The sequence below is a fragment of the Myotis yumanensis genome, unplaced genomic scaffold, assembly GCF_028538775.1.
Source record: "Myotis yumanensis isolate MYYU_CA2020_CCGP unplaced genomic scaffold, mMyoYum1.0.hap1 SCAF_5, whole genome shotgun sequence".
Lineage (NCBI taxonomy): Eukaryota > Metazoa > Chordata > Mammalia > Chiroptera > Vespertilionidae > Myotis > Myotis yumanensis.
The window spans coordinates 63,113,178-63,138,208 of NW_027223756.1; the positions used below are offsets into that span (position 1 = coordinate 63,113,178).

Sequence of the window (25,031 nt, forward strand, 5' to 3'; positions counted from 1 at the left end):
TCCCTTCCTAGCCAAAATCAATAAAACTATATTTTTTTAAAAAATGAAAGAAAAAATAGAGGAACATAGTTATAAAGAATAATATGGCAATAAATACATACTTATCAGAAACATCGGAGGAGATCGAAGATGGCGGCATAGGTAAACACCGGAGATTGCCGCCGTAAACAACCACTTCAAAAATACAACTAAAAGTCGGAGCGGACATCAACCAGAACCACGGGAAGGCTGGCTGAGGAGAGACTCTTCAACTAGAAGCAAAAACAACAGCATTCCGACGCTCAGAGGAGGCGCAGTGTGGAAAATTTAAAGGTACGGCGGTGCGGTGGTGAGGGTGCGCGCGCAAAGCGGGCTGGCGGCTGAGGGCGCGATTGTCGTTTTCAATCAGGAGTGAGTCTCAGACTCTGGGCTACAGATCCAGGCGAGTCTCTAGGGACCCAGACTCAAACGGGAGAAGCGGGACTGTCTGGCTACGGCCCCTCCGAGGTTTGCAGCGGCTGCTGGGACAGAGAGGCAGAACCCCTGGGGACGGACTGAGAGCGGCCATAGCGGCTCCCTCCCCCCGCCCTGTTGAGCCCGCCCCGCCCAAGCCCTGCGCACAGCCATTTGCCGACCGCCTCAGGCAAGGGCTGGATTAGCGCCTCCCCAGAAGACAGACGTTTTCCGCACAGCTGATTCCTACAGCCAGTCGGCCTGGTGGTCAAATCCCTCTAGTGTTAACTACAACAATTAAGGCTTGGCTAGAACAAGACTGCGCACAGAGACCACAAGGGGGTGCACCAAGAAAGCATAAAAGATGCAGAGACAAAAAAACATGACAGAAATGGAGGATATGGAGCTAAGAATCGCAATTTTGAGGGCTTGCCATAAATTTGTGCAGAGCCTCACGAAAACTAATGAGACCCTCGATGCTACGATAAAGAAATTAGAAAGTAAGCATACACGGACTGAAATAAAGAATATTATACCCAATAGCAGACCAGAGGAGCTCAAGAATCAAACCAAAGATTCGACAAAAAACACCCAATTGGAAAAGCAAAATGAAGAAAGAATCCGAAAGTGTGAAGATAGTGTAAGGAGCCTCTGGGACAGCTTTAAGCGGTCTAATATCAGAATTATTGGAGTGCCAGAAGATGAGAGACAGCAAGATATTGAAAACCTATTTCAAGAAATAATGGCAGAAAACTTCCCCCACCTGGAGAAAGAAATGGACTTACAGGTTCAAGAAGCGCAGAGAACCCCAAACAAAAGGAATCCAAAGAGGACCACACCAAGACACATCATCATTAAAATGCCAAGAGCAAAAGACAAAGAGAAAATCTTAAAAGCAGCAAGAGAAAGAGGCTCAATTACCTACAAGGGAGTACCCATACGACTGTCAGCTGATTTCTCAACAGAAACTTTGCAGGCCAGAAGGGAATGGCAAGAAATATTCAAAGTGCTGAATACCAAGAACCTACAACCAAGATTACTTTATCCAGCAAAGCTATCATTCAGAATTGAAGGTCAGATAAAGAGCTTCACAGATAAGGAAAAGCTAAAGGAGTTCACCACCACCAAACCAGTATTATATGAAATGCTGAAAGGTATCCTTTAAGAAGAGGAAGAAGAAGAAAAAGGTAAAGATACAAATTATGAACAACAAATATGCATCTATCAACAAATGAATCTAAGAATCAAGTGAATAAATAACCTGATGTACAGAATGAACTGGTGATTATAATGAATCAGGGACATAGAAAGGGAATGGACTGACTATTCTTAGGGGAAAAGGGGTGTGGGAGATGCGGGAAGTGACTGGACAAAAATCATGCACCTATGGATGAACACAGTGGGTGGGGAGTGAGGGTGGAGGGTGGGGTGGGAGCTGGAAGGAGGGGAGTTATGGGGGGAAAAAAGAGGAACAAATGTAATAATCTGTACAATAAAGATTAAAAAAAAAAATACATACTTATCAATAATTACTTTCAGTGTAAACAGATTAAGTGTTCCAATCAAAAGACATAGGGTAGCTGAATGGATAAGAATACAAGGCCTGCCGAAACCGGTTTGGCTCGGTGGATAGAGCGTAGGCCTGCGGACTGAAAGGTCCCAGGTTCGATTCCGGTCAAGGGCATGTACCTGGGTTGCAGGCACATCCCCAGTAGGGGGTCTGCAGGAGGCAGCAGATCGATGTTTCTCTCACATCGATGTTTCTAACTCTCTATCTCTCTCCCTTCCTCTCTGTAAAAAATCAATAAAATATATTTTAAAAAAAAGAAAAAAGAATACAAGGCCTATATGTATACTTTCTACAATAGACCCATCTCAGAACAAAAGACTAAAAGTAAGAAGATGGAAACAGATATTTCATGTAATTTAAAAAAGAAAAAAGAACAGCCGCAGTGACTCAGTGGTTGAGTGTCAACCTGTGAACCAGGAGGTCACGGTTCGACCCCCAGTCAGGGCACATGCCTGGGTTGCAGGCTTGATCCCCCAATCGTTCAGGAGGCAGCCGATCAATTATTCTCATCACTGAAGTTTCCCTCTCCTCCCCTTCCCTACCTTCCCCTCCTCTTCTCTTCTTTCTCTTCTCTCTCTTCCTCCCTGAATCAATAAAAATGTACTGGGAGGGAAAAAAAGAAAAAGCTGGGGTAGCAAAATGTGTATTAGACAAAATAGACTTTAAAGCAGACTTTGGTAAGAGACAAGGGACATTATATAATGACAATCAAACAAGAGTATATAACCCTTATAAACAATTATGAATCTAAACTAGGAGGCACCAAAATGTATAAAGCAAATCTTGATGGACATAAATGAGAGATTTTAATACTCCATAGATGTTAATGGATAGATCTAGACAGAAAAGCAACAAGGAAACAGCAGTCTTAACACACTAGACAAGATAGATTTAATTGATATTTTCAGAGCATTTCATCCCAAAGCACCAGAATATAAATTCTTTTCAAGAGCATATAGAACATTTTCTAGGATACTAGACCACATGTTAAGACATAAGATAAATCTCAATAAATTGAAAAACACTGAAATCATATCAGGCATCGTCTCCAACCACAGTGTTACGAAACTAGAAATCAATTATAAGAAAAAAAGCAAACTGAAAAACACAGAGACACATGGTGGATAAATAACATGTTACTAAACAATTAATGGGTTAGCAATGAGATCAAGGGAAAAATCAAAAGATACCTTGAGACAAATGAAAATGAAAACACAAAACACAAAATCTATGGGACATAGTGAAAGCACTCCTGAGAGGAAAATGCATAGCACTCAGGCCTACCTCAAGAAAGAAACAAACAAAAATCTCAAATAAACAATCTCACTTTTCACCTAAACGAACTAGAAAAAGAACAAAGCCCAAGTGAGTAGAAGGAAGGAAATAATAAAGATCAGAGAGGAGATAAATGAGATAGTCTAAAAAGACAATACAAAAGATCACTGAAACCAAGAACTAGTTCTTTGCAAAGATCAACAAGATTGATAAACCTTTAACCAGATTCACCAAAAAACAAAGAGAGATCCCAAATAAATAAAATCAGAAATAAAAGTAACAACTGACACCACAGAAATACAAAGGATTATAAGAAAATATGAACAACTATATGCCAACATATTGGAAAATCTCGAAGAAATGGATTAATTCTTAGAAATAGTCCTGGGCCAGGTGGCTCCATGGGTAAATTTAGCAAACACTCAAAAGAATTAGCATCTATCCTTCTCAAACTACTCCAAAAAATTCAAGAGGAAAGAACACTCCCAAGCTTTTTCGTTAAATATATATTTTTATTGATTTCAGAGAGGAAGAGAGAGGAGAGAGAGAAACATTAATGATGAGAGAGAATAATTGCTTGGCTGCCTCCTGCACATCCCACACTGGGGATCGAGCCCGCAACCTGGGCATATGCCCTGACCAGGAATTGAACCGTGACCTCCTGGTTCATTGGTCAATGCTCAACCACTGAGCGACACGAGCTGGGCTCCTAAGATCATTTTAAGAGACCAGCATTATCTTGATTATGAAACCAGATCAAGACACTAAAAAGAATGAAAATTATAGGTCAATATCCCTGATGAACAGATGCAAAAATCCTCAACAAAATATTAGCAAACCAAATCACCAATATCTTTAACCCCAATGATGATTCCATACACAAAATTCATTACATGTAAAGATTTTTTAAAATTCACTTAAATGGGATAATGATTATAAAAACCTAAAGGTCCTATTCACAAAAACTCTTATTTCTGTAGTTCCTAAATTATATAATAAGTTAAAATTTAAGATCAGTTGACAGAATGGTAAACTGAAATGGCCTCAAGATTCCTAATAACAATTTATTATTTCATACCATACATCCATCATGGCAGAAGACCTCTGAGATATACATATATATATACACCTATACGAATCCTGGAATACATATGATTTACACTGATGAAATGAAATACTTTCAACTTAAATATTTCCTATTTGTAAAACTGAATTAAGTATAAATACTTAATGGTTTTCTAAATTCACCTTAATAAACTAAAACATAATTTTATTTTTTACTTTTTATTAAATTTATTGGGTAAAATTGGTTAATAAAATTATATAGGTTTCAGGTATACAATTCTACAATACATCATGTGTATATTATATTGTGTTTCACCCAAAGAACAATTTTAAAAAAATAAAAAAAGTATTTGAAAGATTTTGACCAGTGCCCTAATATTTTATTTATATAACAATATTCAATTAAGTAACAAAGTTATCTTTTTATAAATTCAATTTTTAAAATATTTTATACTTTACATTCAATATTATTTTGAGTTATTTTCAGATGTACAGCATAGTGGTTAGACAATTGTCATATACTTTACAAAGTGATCCCCTTGATATTTCCAGTAGCCACCTGGCACCATTCATAGTTATTACAATAATATTGACTATATTTCCTATGCTGTACTTTATATCACCATGCATGATTATTCTGTAACTATCAATCTGTACTGCTCAATCTCTTCACCTTTTTCACCCAGTCCTGCACGCCCCTTACTGGGGACCGAGCCCGAAACCCAGGCATGTGCCCTGACCAGGAATTTAACCATGAACTCCTGGTTCATAGGTCAACACTCAACCACCGAGCCACGCAGGCCAAGCTATGACAAAGTTATCTTAATGAAACTAACACACTAGGAAGTTTATAGTTATTAAATATAAAGTAAGTCATAGATAAAAAAATAAATGTAATTGCAAAAACACCTAACCCCTATGAAACCATAAATGTGCGGCCAAAGTCAGAAATATCTAAGGAAACCCATAACTTTTAATATGTTAGACTTATAGTTCATATTCTAATCAGTAATAAATATTAAGCAGATAGTTTTAAAACCCACATTATATTTAAATTTTAACACAAGAAAGAAATTATATGCATGTCTAAGCTATTATTTTACAATATTTATTTCAACTATTTTTACTCTTCAAGTACTATTAAACATTTTTTAGTACATCCAAAAAATAGTCAGATAATATAGAATAAATTTATTTTCCTTAACATTCAAATATATAATTTTGTTGGCTTTAACATATATTTAATTATATATAAGTATATTTACATAATTTCTATATGTGTATATATAATTTAATTCATGATACAAATAAAAAAGAGGATCCCTGAACTATGACTAATTGGAAATTTTAGTTTTCTAAAGACATTCTAATTTCACCACATATAATTTCCTTCACATATCCATCTTTCTCTTAACAATCTTTCCTCCAGTTATTTTGTTAGTGTTCTCAGTACTGAAAGTGTGCTTCTTTAAACAAAAACAAATTTAGTTGCTATATGTGTAAGAGACTTTGAATTCATAGGGTTAGACAGTAATTCACACATCCCTCCAACCCACCCTGACCCCCAAAATAACTGGCGCAAGCAAGGGTTGTGAATTCCTTTACACCTAACAGCAGATAAGCAATTCCAACATTTTACTGAGACATACTGTATTTCACTGACACACACATCAGACTTTAAAACCTTTATGAAATATAAAATTTACTTCTGCAAGAGAAATCCAAACATCACTGCAAATAAGGATTTCTAGGGTGAACTCACATACTCATTTACACCAAGGATCATCAATGACAGGTTCCCTTACTGGAGACCTCAAACAGAAGATGACCTGAGATACCACATCAACTACACACACAAAAACAGCAGAGTCCCTCTCTGTAAGGCTATGTACTTACTTTGTTGAGACACTACCAAAGCCAGTATTCCAAGGACTACGAAAGCTTGCATCTATACGTACAGCACATCTGTGAAGTTGTAGTTATAGCAACCAAATTCCCAACTTGATCCAGCAATTGAACTCCCTCTCCAGAGAACAGTTTTGCTCTGTGCATCAGGTATCACATCAGAATATGATTTAAAAGGGCAGGGGTGGTCTTTAAAAAATGCTTAAAAATCACGTTAGCTTTCCAGGATGAAGACGTTTCAAACTGGAGCAGAAAGTACAACTAATCCCCAAAGGAGGAACATTTTAGTATACTTCATTTTATCATTTACATATTTAACTCTACTCCTTTAATTTACTAGAGATCTATCTTATCTAAAATTTAACACAGACTATATTTATGTCAAGTGCAACTAAACTCTCCCTTTAATACATCAACTCTAGTCAAACCAAGTTCACAGGTTTCATAATCTTACTTGCCTTACTTGGAACTCTTTCCCAGCATGTCCTTAAAAATCTTTCATATATATCTTTACCTCATGTGTCATGGGAATACCTGGACTTGAGTCAACTTTAGGTAGGACAAGTAGGAATTATGGATGATGCAAGACCTGAAGGAGTGTGGCTAAGCTCAGAAAGTGTGAGCCTAGGACTAAGGAGAAGAATGATCTGGAGATTTTAAAAAAAGGCAATTAAACTAAGAGAATGTGAGGGAAAACTAAAGAGCAAGTGTAACAGAGGCTACTGGTTGCCTATTCCAACACCCATGCTCCTCTTTCTCCTTAGAAGGGTATTTTTATATTACTATTTTTAGTGGAGCACATTGCATCTCGGAATAAAACACATGTTACATGTCTCAGGCTCCTGGGTGGCCTGAATTTGTACACTACATTCTGGACAATGAGCTATAAAAAAGGATGTTTCAAAAAATGCGATTTGGGTGGAAGTTAACTTTTTTTCTCTTCCGCCTTTCCTCCTGTTTCTGGCTTCCACCGCAGACAACCTAACTGGAGGTGGGTAGCCATCCTGTGCTATGAACCCACAACCTGAAGACGGAAGCTATGAGCTGGCAGAAATATGGAAGGAAGCCTGTAAACATTTCATACTGTGGAGCCACCAGACCATCCTGGACCAACTACCTTCAGGGTTCTTTTACATGAGAGAACAATTAACTCCTGCTGTGTCTATGCAACCAAAACTAGCTGTAATTGATACAGTAAGCAAAATGATATCCAACAATACGCCAATTGCCCTTCCCCCCTCTCTGCACTCCTGCACAGATGGACTGGTCCCAGCTTCTCATGAACTGTCCTCAGACTCCTTCTTCCATTATGCTGCAGCCTCATTCTCTTCCCTGATTCTTCTTCTCTCCATTAACCTGACATCCAATAAATCATGGACTACCATGTAATTATTTCTAAAAGGGAATGTGTTAGCATAAGTCATCTGAACTCATTATACAAGGGATCAACAAGAAAATGTCTGTGCTTTTTAACAATCACATGGTGACACTATGGAGGATTGAAGGCATATGAGGAGCTACTTAAATAAAGCAGGTGACACATGAACAAAGGCAGCGGAGTGTGGATTCAGGCAGTTGATCTAATCCATACTGCCATGTCTAACTCTGAAATGTTATTTACTTAAAAAAAAAAAAATGTCAGGGGATAAAAGTGAGGTCAGAACTGAGACTCACAGACATTTCTACAGTAAGTGACAAGCAGGTTATTTAAGTCATTAGAGATAGGAACAGCAGGTGGTCACGCAGAATTGCAGGCATTTGTTGCATCCCAGATATGGTATCTAGAGCGCAAGGGACCTGGAGCAAATTCACATAGAGACACAGGTGTTCCACATACACCCGTAACTCCTACACCCTTCTCTCCCTTTAGTGTATGCAACAGGCAAAGTACAAACTCCAGCAACACCCAACCACCCATCTTCTCAATGCCTGCCCCTAACAGCTGAAATCTGATAGGAAAAAAGAAGAAAAAATAAATAAATCTATGCCCACAAATATCAAGTGGGCACTCAGCATTACCTTTGTTTCACAACTTCTCTCTCTCTTTCAAACTCAATACCCACCACTGAACTCCCAAATATATGGACCTACGCCTTTTATCCTAAACCTGTGTGAAAAGGGTGATGCTCTTTCACTCTTTCCAAAGCTAACAGCTCTCCACCTTGTGGGTTTCATCCACACCTGCAATGACCTCCGCTCTTTCCTATCATATCTACTTACTCTTCTTAAATCTTCTCTCCGTCAACATACAAATGCGCGCTAGCATCTTCTCATTGAAAAGAAACAAATCCCTCTTGACTTCACAGCTCCCAGCCACCACCCCTGTTTCCCTGCTTCTCTTCACAATAAAATTCCTCATTTTGATGAAATTTCTCTTTGGCCAGTTCCTTATCTTCCCACTGTCTCCTCAACCAAAGTGATGTCTCTATTTTCACCTTATTGCATATCCCTGCAGCACCAGACAAATGACCCCTCTTCCTCCTCAAAGCTGCACTTTTATCTCTTGGCTCTGATGACACACAAGCAGCATCATATTCTAGGCAAGCACATAGAAGGCACTTAATAATATTTGTAGGATGAATGAGACAAGGACACGCATATAAAGAATTGCAGGTGAGCAATTTAGAAGACAGGTCGGGATAGAAGGGCCCATTAATATTAATTAGGCATCAAGTTGATGACTCTCTTGAAAAGACATAACTAATAGCCTAAAGTAATGTTTAATTCTAGAAATTAACTCTAGTCATTTTACTCGTCACTTTTGATAATCCTTTTGGTAAACAATTCTCTTAAGACATGAAGTTTTTTAGGATACTATTTCTTGTGGTGATTAGGTTTTACACATTAATATTTTAAAAGGACAATACAATTACCATTCATTCTTGATAACTATCTCTTAGTAATTACTTAACCTATGAAGTAGAATACTTTGGCACTCTTGATACTGATATGTCAGGTTTTTTTAAAACTGCTGCTGGAGTAGGTGTGGGGGGAAATAACTGTAGAAGACACACACAACACACACATACATATTTATTTATATGTGTGTGTGTGTGTGTGTATATATTTCAATTCAACTATATATTGTTATTTATATATGTTCATATGTATAAATCAAGTTGAATATTTTTAAGTTAAAATAGAAGTAACATTTCTATTTACTGACTATTACCATTAGCTGGCCAACTATATATAGGCCCCCAAACAACTGTTTCTACAAAATAATGTGGTAATAGGTAGTATAAGACAATGCCTGAGGTAATGAGTTCTTATACAACTTGTCAGTGCTTACTAATTCTGCCATCATCCACTAACTTTAGGTCATTCCAAATACAAATTTAACAAGGTCTTATGTTTTCTCTTGGAAGGGAAGGGACACATTTTTTCATTTAAAGAAATAAACAGCTTTTAATAATGCTGGCTATAAAGAAAACTTCTTAACTTATGCATCATCTCATTTAATCCTGTTTCTTCCCATGGCAGGAGAGAAGGTATGTAAAACAAATACTTCATTTGTAAAACTCAATGTGGACAGTTTAAGGTGATTTATCCTTTTTCTTTTGTGTGTTTTTGTTTTATTATTTTTCCCATTCCTTCTTTAATAACCACTCTTTCCCTTCCATGCCTAATCTGTGCTCCCATTGCTGTGATTTTGCCAACACCTGAAGGTCAATCTTACCTCTAATATACCATTTTCAGAACTCTGATCTTATTTTTCTTCATACCTTTTGGATAAATTTAAGGTCCAGTAAAGTTACCCGCCTTTCCATCACTTAATTCACTAGTGAGTTATTTTTAAAATGCCACACTCCCTTCTCCAAAAAAGGTGTCACATGACATAACAAATTTATACTCTTTAAAGAGTATGAATTTTCTAATCCTATATAGCTCTTCACATAAAATAAGAAATACTAGGTAATGTGTCTTCAGTCTGTACGGCATACAGAATTATTGGCCCATTGTTTCTCCCTTTTTCATTACTATAAAAAACACCAAGTTCTCAGCGCAATCAATTAACTTACCATGTAGCACTGGCAAGCATAAAGTAGGCCTGTGCTTTTTAAACTCAAGTAGCTCATTGTTTGTCATGTGAATCATAATGAGAATAGTATTTCAGCCTCTCAGAACTGATTAGTTAAATGTCTTGTTTTCCCACTTATCTTCATGAAAGCTGCCAGCTCTAATTTAAAATGTGGTCTTGGAGAGGACCATAGCAAAATTTTAATTTTTAAATTGTGGATATATTTGGTCTCAATGAAAGAGAAGCACTAATTGCAAATGGACGCTGTCAACATAGTACAAATAAATTATGTGCGCATTTCTCTCAACCTCCTGCCAACGTTACCTGACACTTAATTCACCAACAGTCGGCCAAGTTATGCAGCTTTGTAAACTAGACTTCTCATTAATGCCAAAGTCACCAACGCCTTCCCAACTATTTTATGCCCTAAAATGCATTTCTATTCTAGATAACTCGATCCTATTCTTGTGCCTTCTCTCCGACTCTCAACCCTATCTCTGTGCCATTACTCATGCTCTTGACTATACCCAGATTTCACCTCCAACCACTGCCCAGCAATCTAAATCATAAAACCCCCTCAACATTCACTTCCTTAAGTTAAAGCCATCCTTAATTACCACCCACTTACATTAAAATACCCCTATCTTTGAAGGGGTTTTGCATCCTTAGTCTTCACTATATCAATTTATACTGTATTATTTAATGAAACCTGGGCAATTTTTTCATGTTTCACATAAAACTGCCTCCTCTCCGCAACCAGAAATTAAGCTACATGACGGCACAAAGTAGACCATCTTGCTTCCTTTGTATACTCTAAAACGTACTGCAGATACCAACAGTAAGGAGGACTTAATACAAGTTTCAATCAATGTTTCAAATAACATGGAAATGTGCCTCAAAATCTGAACTCTACCAAATCTATTTTAGAATGAGACAGAAGAATCCATAAACATTAAAGGGACCCATGAACCAATCCTAACTTCTGGTGGCATTTCAGCAGTTTCAACAGACAGTGCTGACCAGATAGAGGCATCATTTCTCACGACTTTTGTACCGTCTGCCCCTGACATAACCGGGCAGCTGGACCCTCACGTCATGCACTGGAGGCCCCAGCCCTCTCCAGAGGTGTTTGTCCCTAATCCCTCTGGCTCCCAGGCTTAATTACAACCCTTCTCTTGGTATCTTCCAATTTCTTTCCCTTAAACCTTACTGCCCCTATCCTGGCCCCACATGGATAAGAAGTGAAGAGCTTGTTTACCAATTGCTCTATTTTTATTGCTCTGACAGTTTTTTACTGTCAGAGCAATAAAAATATTGTTTATGATTAAATATGTTGTGCAAGACAATTTCTATTAAAAGGCCCCTTCTGGGCGGCCTCTACGGTGAAATTGATTCGACTGAGAAAACCAGGCTCCACGTTTTAATGAGTGATTATTTTCCAGGATTGTGACCAACATATATTCAAAGAAGTGTCTGTATAACAATGCCTCGTGTCTTTATGTATTTTATTATTTTAATTTTAATCCTCACCCAAGGATATTTTTTCCCATTGATTTCTAAAGAGAGAGTGGAAGGGAGGGAGGAGGGGAAGAGAGAGAGAGAAACATCCACATGAGAGAGACACATCAATTGGTTGCCTCCCACATGCACCCCTACCAGGGCTAGGGAACCTGCACCTACGTGCCCTTGACCAGGAATCGAACCTGCGACCCTTCGGTCCGAGGGATGACACTCTAATCACTGAGCCAAATCAGCCAACGCACTTCCTGTCATTAATAGCTAGTGTTTTGTTTTTTGTTTGTTTTTGCAAATAGATGTAAAAATGATTTCTATATTAGTAGAAAAAGATCCTAACTCTATGAGTTAATATACAACCAAGATAAACTATTCCCTTCTCTAACAAATAATCCAAACACCAAGTTGAAAGTTTAGAAACACAGTCTAAGCCTAAAGTCTATCTTGAATATCTAAACTAGAATTCTCAACCTTTCAAAGAAGACAGCAGCCAAAAAGTAACATTAGTCCAAGTTATTTAATATTGTGACTTTACTATAAAATAGGCTTCAACATTTAAAGAGTCAGGCAATTTTAGAAGTGAGACATTTTAAAGTATATAACCATTTTTATTGCAGTGCCTTAAATACACTGATTTAGACCGCAGTAGGGCAATAAACATTATTAATATTTTCCTGCCCTTATGCAGAACAAACCAAAAATACATTAAGAAAACCATTTCCAAACCTGCAACTTTATATAAGATTATTTGCATTCTACTGCCTTCCAGCCCCACTGCTATTGCAAATGATGCCTTTGAAAAAACTACCTTTTCCAGATACTTCACTACTTTCTGCCTGTCACTGTTTATATATCAACCTACTACGACTCTGGATACCAACAGCATGTCGTAGAATTGTGCAGCACACAACCTGCACAACTTAGTGACCACACTGCTTTGCCTACAGGAAAAACACAGAGTTCACACCATTTGGAAATTCATCTCTGGCCAATGTCCCCTCTGGCATGTTCCTAAATGAGAATCAGAACCTTTGCTGCATTCCTAAATTACCTTTGCCCACTATCTTTGTGATCATACAAAGAAACTGTTTACTTTTAAATAAGACTTTAAGAAAATAGAACTATAAATCGTAAATTGCCGCAAGAATAAAAATTATATTCCAAACAAAGAGTTTAGCTCTATCTCAGGGCGACATAACATGTAACACCATATTATAGCCACATGTACAAATACCAATGTTTCAAAACTTGATAAATCTAACAGATTTACAAAAAAAATCACAAAAACATTTGTATCACTGGAATTGCTTAGAGCAGTGGTTCTCAACCTTCTGGCCCTTTAAATACAGTTCCTCATGTTGTGACCCAACCATAAAATTATTTTCGTTGCTACTTCATAACTGTAATGTTCTACTGTTATGAATCATAACGTAAATATCTGATATGCAGGATGGTCTTAGGCGACCCCTGTGAAAGGGTTGTTTGACCGCCAAAGGGGTCACGACCCACAGGTTGAGAACCGCTGGCTTAGAGTGAGGAGGAGTGAGGAAGCTGTCAATGGAAGTCCCACAGGAAGTCAGAAGCTCCATAAATGTTATAAACCTCATCAAGGAATAATATTCATGTTTAAACAACCAAAGTAAAAATAATCAACCAAAACAACTTTTCTCTGTTTAAAAAGAAAATGAATAAATTTTTAAATAATAAAAACATAAAAGGCTGACTTAAATGGCAATTGAGGAATTCAATACAGCTAATGAAATCTGGAAGCCAAATGACAGATTTTCTGCCATGTGTAACTCCCTTCTCAAGTGATGATATCGGTCTCAAAGCAATTTCATGAGAATTAGTTAAAAAATATGAAACTTCAAAGTACTTTGATTTATAACTAACTAGTAAGCGTAAGTTACCTGTCAAAATGAGTCAAAATTTTCAAGAGAATGATCAAATTACTTATCATATATACTGATAACCAATTTCTAGGCTAACATAAAATCATGGTAAATGTGGAGAATCATCTGTGAATTCATCATTTTATAAAACCAGCAGACTATTACTAACACCTAAGCCATATTATTCTTTAATCAAACCTCAATATTTTCTGGAGAGAGACATATATAGGACTCACTAATGTCAACTTTTAGCAAAGTACCACGTAGAGACTCTTTCACATTAAAACAATCTCCACACTATTCCTAAGGCAACATCTCCAAAGGAAACAAACAACTTGGAAAGAGCAAATGTCACCAGGTGCAACATGAAGGAATAACCTATATATAGTCCTAGCTTGTCACTCAGTCTGAAACACCATTCCTTCCCTCATCCCATTAAAGTACTGACTTGCAAGCATTTGACATGCAGCCAGGGAAAGAGTAACTTATGTCATCTTTTAAAATAATTAGACATAGAGTCCAAAACATGTGTTCATGAAATAGGTCTGAACTGCAAGTCCTCTTTCCTCTAGAACAACAGCTTTCTGAACATTAGGTTCCCATTCCACAAGACAGAACGAGCTGTTGCTTGACGAGCTGAGGATGGCTGGTAGTCCAGGAAGACCACCTCAGACTCCTCCAGGGTGCTAGCACTGTGGCTGCAGACTGAGTTTGTACAACAGACCTTGCAACAAGATGATGAGGAGCCACTAAGCTCTGTTTTCTTTAAGATGCATCAATTTCAAATCACATTCAGTAGAGCATAATTTACCCTTAACTAACTTGTGCAAAGTTCAAATAACTGAACCTTAAATAGATATTAAGATGCATAAAGAGTAAGTCTTTGCAAAGAGTTTTTAATGTTATGAGGCAATGCATATACATATTAATTAAAACAAACAAGACATTAAATTATTTATAAGGTATGTTCTTAGCATGTGCAACATGTATGTGCAAGACAAGATGAAAAAACACTGAAATATTAAAGGCTGATTATCTTGGATGAGAGATTTGAAGTGACGCTTTTCCTTCTCTTTATCTGTGATAATTTATATTTACATAATTATTATTACATTTTACATTAATTTTTAAAATATGCCAATCCTTAAATATTCTTTTCCTACACCTTCCTCCAGGTTAGGAACCAAACAGCAGGTCCTGTGTTTGAAGGAGTAGAAAAGTATTGCTATTCAATTCTCCATTCCTCTGGGAACGAGAATTCTAGAATTACAGGAACTGTTTCAGTCGGTCACTGCAAGCTTCCCAGGCAGAATTCTAGGAATTCTACACTGCCCGAGTTTCTTCAGTGATAAAATGCAGGTAAAAATGGTATTTACCTCAAAGGATGGTTGCGAAATTAAACGATTAAACACATAAAACATTTAAAATGGTGCCTGGCAAATAGAAAGCACTCCCAAAGACTAAGCTATTTTTCTTTCATCATTTTATTACTACAACTATCGTTACTTCTATTACTACTCTTGCCACCACCAATGCAAATACTATTACAATAACTATTGCTACTATAAAAACAACAAACAAGCCGATTGAGCTTCCCTCTCTCCTAGGGCCATGCTCCAAAGGGAATAATGCCTGCCAGTGTGATCTCCGAGAAGTGGGAGGGCGAACAGGCATCGGGACTGCACCAGAGATTGTTTTTCATGAGACGCAGTGTGTCTCTGGCACTCTCTCACGACCATGCTGGCCGCCAACCACCCATCTCAGTGCCTTCTCTTACCACATCCAGGACCATTACCTCTCCCCATCTCACTAACTCTTTTATAAAATCTGTTTACGTTTTTAAAATAAATTCTTAACATGTCCTTGATCCACTCAGAATCATTTGTCGAGAACATATTTTAATATTGGGTTAGGTGATAAAAGGTAAGAAGGGAGAGCACTAGTCTTTAATAAATTTAGTCATTTAAATAAAATAATAATTTGAAAGAAAGATATTTAAGCAGTTAAAATTTTTTTAAAATCTTGAGTCAAAATGGAAATGTGTATTTCTGAAAAATACACAATTGGAAAACACAACTACTGAAACTTATTAGCGGATACCCTCATTCAGGGAAGCTGGAAATACACTGCCATATTTATAACAGATGAGTCCCAACTCTCTTTGGCCATAGCCGATTGGAACTAGAACATATCGGCCCCATGCCAAGCCAATCAGACTGTAACCTGAAGAATCCAAAGAAAAGACACAGGCGCTACAGTCAAATGGTGTAAACAGTGGGGACATAAGGTCATAAATCAACAGTTGGCACATACAAGCCAAAGTCACAGGGAGAAAGACATTAATAGCCTTAGAGAGCGGGAAGCTAGTCCACAGACAGATGCAAAATTGAGAGACCATATGGTCCTGAGAGGCAGAAAAGTCAGCCACAGTTCCTGGCTTTCCATTTCTAGTCCCATGTGGTCTCAATGAACTTTCTTTTCCTCTCTTTGGATGCTTATGAGACTGCCTGTTATAGAGGCAGACTTTATTCTCTATGAACACACATGTCCTAAATTAGCCTGACATGTTCATGTAACAAATGGACATGTCACCAGCGTGTCTTTTGTTCCTGCCCTTTGTTAAAGAGATTGGAAACAGTGTTTACAACATGAAACAGTCCTTTCTTAAAGATTTATGCATTTAACACCCCAAGGCACTGACTTGCTTTGTTTCTGGAGGAAATAGGAAGAGAAAAGAATTCTATAAAAGAACTCAATCCTGCCAGAGGATTTCACGCTCCATGGATAACCTATTAGCGATTGTCTATACAATACCTGCTTCTTGGAAGAAACATGGATTCCTTAATGAACACGGAACCAGAGAGAAGGATATACCAGCAGGTCCCAATATCATCAGGACTGAAAAGAAAAGAGAATAGAATCAGATGATTATCCATAACAACAACAAAATCAAAACATACACAGCACAAAGTGTAGTACCCATATTACTTTCAGAATCATAAAGGACAATGAAATAGTATAAAAAATGTCCATGAAAATACCATTATTCAAAAACAGGAATCATTTATTTTCTATTGCCCAAATAAGCTAAGGATATTTGTCCGTATATTTAAATAGTTTAAATGTTCCTTGGATGCATAGCACTGACCATTACCAGTTTTATTTTTTTAGTTTAATTTTTTAAACTGAAAATGCTTTCTGTTGCTTCATAAAACAAAAAATATAAAGACGTAAACAGTAAAACTTGGTCTTCCCAACCCTTTCCCTGGCTACCAAGCTCCCCCATTTCTCCACCACACTTCTTGGATAATCTTTCAGAACTTCTTTATGCATATGCACATAAAAATGGACACCTATTCGTATTCCCTCCACCATCTTTTATTTCCTTTTTACAGAAAAGATAGTATAGTGTTCTTTCCTTTGTGCTAAACCTTAGGGATCTTTGCATCAGATCGCTGTCTTGTGAACACACCATACTTGACATAAGCAACCCCTTATTCAGTCCTTTCCGTTGTTTTTAACAGCATGCAATTGTTTTCAAAAAATAAAAACCACAATGAGTAATTTTGTACATATAGTAGTAACTGTAACCAGTAACTAGAAGTGCAACTGTTGGGCCAAAGGGTACACATACACTGCCATTCTGATAAATCTTGTTATAGTGTCCTCCATAGGTGGTTAACAATTTATTTGCCTACGTGCTTCACCACAGCCTTACTATTATAGCTTGTTACATTTCACATGATCTCACTCATTTGTGGAATATAATGAACAACATAAACTGATGAACAAAAACAGATCCAGAGCAGAGAAGCATCGATCAGACCGTCAAACCTCAGAGGGAAGGTAGGGGAGGGTTAGGGTAAGGGGGGCAGATCTACCAAAGGACTTGTATGCATGCATATAAGCCTAACCAATGGATATAGACACCATTACCAGTTTTATTTTTTTAGTTTAATTTTTTAAACTGAAAATGCTTTCCGTTGCTTCATAAAACAAAAAATATAAAGACGTAAACAGTTATTATAATACTAGAGGTCCAGGGTATGAGGTGGGTATGAGGGCAGTTGGGGGATAAGGACATATATGTAATACCTTAATCAATAAAAAAATAAATTAATTTTAAAAACTAATAAAGTAAAATACATTTTTATTGATTTCAGAGAGGAAGGGAGAGGGAGAGAGAGAGATAGAAACATCAATGATGAAAGAGAATCATTGATCGGCTGCCTCCTGCACACCCCCTACTGGGGATTGAGCCCACAACGCAGGCATGTGCCTTTGACAGAAATCAAAGCCGGGACCCTTCAGTCCGCAGGCCAGTGCTCTATCCACTGAGCCAAACCTGCTGGGGCAGCTTGTTACATTTTTTCAGCAGTTTAAAACAACATACATTTATTATCTCTGGAGGATAGCTGACAACAGATGACTTTCTTTTTTTTATTTTTTCAATTTTACCTTTCAATATTATTTTTTCAATATTATTTTGTTTGGGTTTAAAGTACACAGCATAGTGGTTAGATAATCATATACTTTACAAAGTATTTCCCCTGATATTTCTAGTACCCACCTGGCACCATACATAGTTATTATAATACTAGAGGTCCAGTGCACGAAATTCGTGCACAGGTAGGGTCCCTAGGCCTGGATGGTGATCAGGGCTTGGGGCCTTCCAGCTGCCGGCCAGGGCATTCTTTCATTCCGCGCTGCCCCCTGGTGGTCTGCGTACGTCATAGCGAGTGATAGGACTCCCGGTCTCCCAAACTCCAGTGGGGACAATTTGCATATTAGCCTTTTATATAGAGAGGTTAGTGACTATCTTTCCTATTCTATGTTACATTTATTTAACAAATGTTTAACAATTTTATGATGAGGGCTATACAAGTTGTTTAGAATACTTCAGAGAACAACAACAAAAAAGATCCCTGTCCACATGGAGCTTATATTCTGATGGGACAATACAGATAATCTATCATAATAAAAGTGTAATATGCTAATTAGACCGGACATCCTTCCGGATGCCCTTCCAGACAAAGCCTAGGCTGCGAGGGAAGCCCAGGTCCCGGGTGCTTGCCAGTGGCTGGAGGGAAGCCCAGGTCCCGGGTGCCAGAGGGAAGCTGGTGCTGGCAGCCAGGGGAAGAAAGGCCTACTCTTGCACACATTTCGTGCATCAGGCCTCTAGTTAATAATAAAAAATAATAAACTGAAAACATTATAAGTCAGTGCTCTAGAGGGAAAAATAGCACAGGGTAAGAAAAAGGGGGGTGGAGTATTATAGTTTTAGCTGGGTGGTCAGAACAATCTCTCTGAGAAGAGCATTTGAGCAAAGGAGATGCATTAGCCAAGTGGATGGATCCCTAAGGAACCAGCATTCCAGGCCCAGGGCAGGAGGATCTCAAGTGGAAGGGGAGAGGCCACCAGCTCACACTGCCCAGCAGGGAGGCCAGTGTGGTGCGGGTGAAGCACAGCAGGTGAGGGGTAAGCCACAGGGCTTCCTACCACAGAGGCTTTTAATTAAACTTTTGGGGTTCTGCCAATCTGCTTGATGAAAATGATATTGAAACCAAGGGTCCTTATAACTTTGATTGGATTGAGCTTTAAATCCTAGCTCTGGACATCATCTCTCACTACATACACATACAGGGTGGGGTAAACTAGGTTTACAGTTGTTCATATGGAAAGTAATACAATAATTCATAAATAATAATAATGCAAGAATCAGCTCTGTTTCGAGTACTCACTACTGTAAACCTACCTTTGTCCCACCCTGGATATACCCCTCAGAGACCTGGCCTCCCTTCCCCCCAGATAATCCCTGAGGCAGCAGGAGACAGTAGCCAGACCTGACTAATGATCTGGTCTGGGAGCTGACTAATGGCCACGCACCCTGGACCTCTGGCGGGCTAAAGATAACGTCTTGCCCGAAGTTATGTTTCAGCTCCTGAGCCCTAAGGTGGAACAACCCCATGAGACGAGGCAGAGGGATACTGGAAAGACCTCAGAGCTGTCCTCAAGACCTGAAGAAATGCTTTGTTATCCTCACCTCACCTCCAACCAATCAGCTCCCATACCGACCCCTGAGCCCCAAACCAACAGTGGTTTGTAATTTTGGCCTCATAATCTGTAACCTACACACTATCGGGGCGTTAGGGCTTTTGAGTATTAGCTTCCCGTTCTCCTGGGGGGTGCCATTCATCATAAAACAGCCAATATTTCCCCCACTGCAATCCTCGGCATTCAGTGTTTGGCTCTGCTAGTGCTGGGTGGACAAACTCTTTTTGTTCAATAACAATATCTTAGTGTAATTTTACTTTTCATTTCTTTTTCTTATTGTTATTAGAGCACCCTTTTTTCTTATTTTGTGAGCCATATCTATTTATTTTCCTGTGAAATCAGTTTGTAACTTCTAGCCGATTTCCTACTGAGGTGTGTAATTTTTTCTTATCTGGAAACATTTATTAATACCTGGTAACATCAACCTTTTGAAAACATGAGTGCCATTTCCCCCAGTGTGTGGCTTATGCTTCGACTTTGTTTGCTGTGCTTTTTGCCATGTGTTAAGTTATTTTATAGAGTCAAGTTTATTAACAGGCTCTGCTACTATTAAAACAAAAAGCTAAGCGTAGCAATGGCTTAACCAAGAAGGAAGTTCATTTCTCTCTCACACAGAACAGCCTGAGCATCGCCAGCCCAAGGGGGATACGGTGGCATCCTGGTATAGAGACCCAGGCCCTTTCCATTGTGTGGCTCCTTCATTCCCCACCCATGGCTTCCATCTATCTCATATACTAAGATGGCGGCTCCAAATCTCACCACCATACCCACATTCTAGCAGGTGGAAGGGGTGGAAAGGAAGGGCAAAGCACACCCCGTTTCTTTATTAATTTTTTTTTTCTTTTTTAATTACATACATATACTTCTCTCAGATCCCAGGGAATCACGTGGAAGTATTGCAAAGGGGTCTTGGGCAGTCTCTGCCAAGTCCTTTTTTTCCTTTGTAAATAGATTTCAAAAGTTCTCCAAGGACATTCAATTCTATTCACTCTTCTAAATACCTAAGTTATTAAAACACCAATCACTATCACCTAATCATTTTCATATTGCTATTTGCCTCCAAAGCAAATCGGCAGTTGATCACTGTTTCTCCCAATTCTTAATTTCATAACTACTGAAGGCCTCAAGAAAATATTTTAAAAAATTGTCAAATAGAGTGTTGTTCCAAGGAAGCCATAAGAGTAAAATGCTTTCTCAAATGAAAATGCAAAGTACTTCAAAACCATTATTGATACCCTTTCTCCTCAGTTTTTAATCATTAGCTTTTATAATGAACAATCATTTACCTAGTTTGAGGGGTGGAGGAAAATTGTCGTTCTTAATATAAGATGACAGCATTATTATTAATACTGATTTATGTCAAGTAAAAATGTGTTTTGCCAGTTGCAAGGACAGTTTAAATTTTTTCAAATAAGTAATGACATTGGAATAAAAAGAAAAAAGGATTTATTTTATAAAGTTATTTTAATCTGCTCTTACAATGGTCACCTTATCACCAAAGGTTGGTCAACAGAAATGAAATCTAGAAAACAAGGAAGTTAAGGTAGATTACCCTTACTCTGTGGGCCTGAGCAAGTTACAAGAGCAGCTGTAAGGATTTAATGAGCAATGCTCATTAAATGCAAATAACAACTATTCTATAGATTTCAATCACATTTAAAAAGTACAATAAATGTCACCAAGGTCTAGATTAAATGTGACATAAGAGACTATAACAATCATTCACTAGAGTTATTACATAATTTATCCATTTTGAAGGCAAAATTACTAAGGATAAAATAAAAAAAAGCCTTATAAATCAACTTTCCCGGCACTGATCATAAAATACCTGTCCTGCCTGGCTCAGCGGTAGATCGTCGACCTATGAACCAGGAGGTCACGGTTCGATTAACAGTCAGGACACATGCCCGGGTTCGATCCCCAGTGTGGGGCGTGAAGCCAGTCAATGATTCTCTCTCACATTGATATTTCTATCTCTCTCTCTCTCCCTTCTGCTCTGAAATCAATAAAAATATATTCTAAAAATAAAAACCAATGAGGTAAAAGGCAACCAATGTTTAAAGTGGATAAAGCACTGTGACAGCAAATATTATGGTACCTGAATACTCACTTATTACCTTGTAATTAGGGTTGACTCTTCTTATTGTAGTAGGCAGTTAGACAGACATGAGCAGAGCAAGGACAATGGGCCAGGTACAAAAGGTCACCAGGGCAGAAAGCCCTGAGTGCCTAGTAAAGGACAATGGTAGGGTGGGTTCTAGTCCCCAGGCTGACCTTTCCTCCCCTAACAGATCACTCATCATTGGGTTTAGACCCCCTGACCTTTCCTTTCTAGGGATAACATCTAGGCCTCATTTAGTTATTACTTCAGCACTAGGCCCAGAAAAGCAGCAAAACCAGACAAGCAATGCCAGGGCTGACCTCAGGACTAGCTGCAATGAACAATGACCCCCTGCCCTGGCAGTGAGCAATCCATCAGTGGAGACCTAGACCCTAAAAGGCCATACCTGGAAAACTGCTGAATATTCTACATATTCCCCTCCCCTCCCCTGAAATCTCACCCTTAGGACAGAGCATCCAGCAGGATCTCCCTGCCGGAGCACACCCACGCCTTCCCTTCCTCCTCCCCCTCACCTACACCTTCCTCACTCTGAGCACCAAGGGCCTTCCTTTGCCTCTGTAACTTGTTTCCTAAGCCCGTTTCTTCTAGGAATTACTTCTTCTACCTCCGTGATTTTCTAAATAAATGTTCTCTTATAGCTTGAGTCTTAGATCTGAATTATTTCCCAGTCAGAACGCAAGTGCCAACAGGTCCAGTCTGACCCTACCGGTCTGATACGTGGTGTTGTTCCCACCACCCCCAACAATATCAGGAAAATCTTGGGAAAGATTGAAGGAAGTCAAGATAAGAAACTGGTCCTCTCAATATCTCCCACTTATGGATGACAGTTTCTCTACATTTTCCCAAAAAAATTCAAACGTTAACTCGGCAGAGCGATAATTGCTTGAGTAGGCATTTGCAGAGAATGACCTCTCCGTCAGCAAACATTTATTGAATTTGGTGAGCATTTCCCATGCCAGACAAGATCATTGTAATTCCTGTACTACTGACTTGTCTCTTTGAAAGATTCAAGTTTTACAAAACCGGATTAGAAGTAAGACTATAAAAACACTCTTACTTTAAAGATGTTCTGGAATAGCCGTCAACTAGAAAAGTCCTCCTCTCCTCCTACTCAGCCCCCACCGAGCTCACGCCTGGTTTCTGTCCCGAAAAGTCCTTGCTGTGACATGCCACCGCGAACTCTGTCTTACTTACTAGTCTTAACCGTCCAGAAAATTATCTTGGCTTTATTAGCAATCACTGTACTAAGCCCACGCACTTTTTTCCGCTTTCAATTATGCCTCAGGCAGGCAGCACTTCAGTATGGGGTATAACCTACTTCCCTTCAAGGTCCACAAATACTCCCTCCCCGCAGTGCGGCTGTCACCTGAGAGGCTTTAGAGCAATTTTATATGTGTGAACTGATGATTATTCAGGGTGGTTTTTTGGGGTTTTTTTTGGAAAAAATAAAAGATGAAAAAAAGTTCTAAGGACAGTACTTGGCAGCAGCACCAGCATCAAGCTTTTCTACACTCAAAGGAAAAGCAAAATGAATGAGATCTTGCTTGCAAACACTGGCAGTGAATCTGGCTAACAAAAGGTTGTAATAATAATAATAATAATTAGTTAATATTACCATCATTATCTAGGACTAATACTGACATTTTATTCTGTCCAGTGGTTCTCAAGCTTCAATGTGCATATGAATTACCTGGGATGAGGCTTAAAAATGCATGTTCCTAGGATCTATCCATCCCATCCAATGCCCGTGCCTGCCCCCCTGCTCCCCCCCAGTTTCTGATCACTAGGTGGGAGAGCCATCACAATACCTCTTAAACAAATATCTCAGGTGATTTATGTATGGGCTTATCAAGTCTGGAAAACCTTGAGAAAAACTGTCTCAATATCAAACCTCAAACAGGAGCAAATGGCCGAAAAAGAGACTACAATTCTATCACTATCTATGCAATTAGTTGCATGTGTTTAATTCACTAAGGTTACTTCAATTTTTCTCAAATACTTGCCTTACGTTTTAAAATGATGAGCTACAGAGTCCCTTCATTGGTTGTTGAAATGGCAAAAGTTAAATCTTGGAATAGCCCTGACTGAGCATTTCCAAATAGCCTGAGTCTTATACCACCAGTAATAGGTAGAAAAGAGAAACCTAAAGATTAAATAAGCACACATAGCACAGCAGCACTTTGCAAGTCTCTCCGATCAGCAAAAATGGACACTTAGAAAAGACCTACAATTTTTAGACCAAGCTAAGAATTATAATGGACAACTGATTTGATTCCAATACAACCCATGCTACAGTGACAAAATGAAAGTCATAAAAGCCCAGGTGTATGACAAGGCACTCAGAAAGGCTCCTTTTTATCTTTTTTTTTTATTATTATTGTCATCAACAGGGAGGAAATGAGTAAAGCCAAACGAAACAAGCAGACAAAATATAAACAGACCATCACAAAATGCTCAATCCACCTTCCGGCCATAATCTGGACAGAAGGACTCTGAAGCGATCACAAACGAATGATCCCTGTTGTCCCTCATTCCAAGTCTGCATGACTTGGAATAATGGGGAAGAGGCAAACAATGCCGTCCCACTCTTTTCCTACATTACTTCCTTCTGCTCAAGTCAAACCCCCCACTGCTGACTTGCTGCTGTCCTGTCTGTTCCTTCCCCAAACTGCCAACCGCCCAAGATGTTTGCCTCTCTCCGCCTCCTGCATCACATTATACCTTAGGGCAGTGACTGTCAACTGGTGTGCCACAAGAGTTTTTAGAACATGCAATAGCTGACTACTTAGTCAGGGGCCCTGACCTCCTTTCCCTTAGATCGTCAATTTTTTTAAAAAATGTATTTTTATTGATTTCAGAGAGGAAGGAAAAGGGAGAGAGGGATAGAAAAATCAATGATGAGAGAGAATCATTGATCGGCTGCCTCCTGCACATCCCCTACTGGGGATCGAGCCTGCAACCCACGCATGTGCCCTTGACCGGAATCGAACCCGAAACCCTTCAGTCTGCAGGCAGACGCTCTATCCGCTGAGCCAAACAGGCTAGGGCTAGATTGTCAAATTTTAAAAGAATGAGCCCAGCTAGCGTGCCTCAGTGGTTGAGCATTGACCTATGAACCAGGAGATCATGGTTTGATTCCTGGTCAGAGCACATGCCCAGATTTTGGGCTCAATCCTCAGC

General features: G+C 38.7%; 1 protein-coding gene across 6 annotated transcripts in view; it reads right to left on the minus strand.

Annotated features, from left to right (window-relative positions):
• RAPGEF2 (Rap guanine nucleotide exchange factor 2) overlaps window positions 1-25,031 on the minus strand; it is a 243,388-nt gene that overhangs the window by 132,779 nt on the left and 85,578 nt on the right. For all 6 annotated transcript variants that reach the window (XM_070415386.1, XM_070415385.1, XM_070415387.1 and 3 more), the window contains exon 4: window positions 16,490-16,573. In XM_070415386.1, the coding sequence (XP_070271487.1) occupies window positions 16,490-16,573 (84 nt within the window). The remainder of the gene's footprint in view (window positions 1-16,489; window positions 16,574-25,031) is intronic.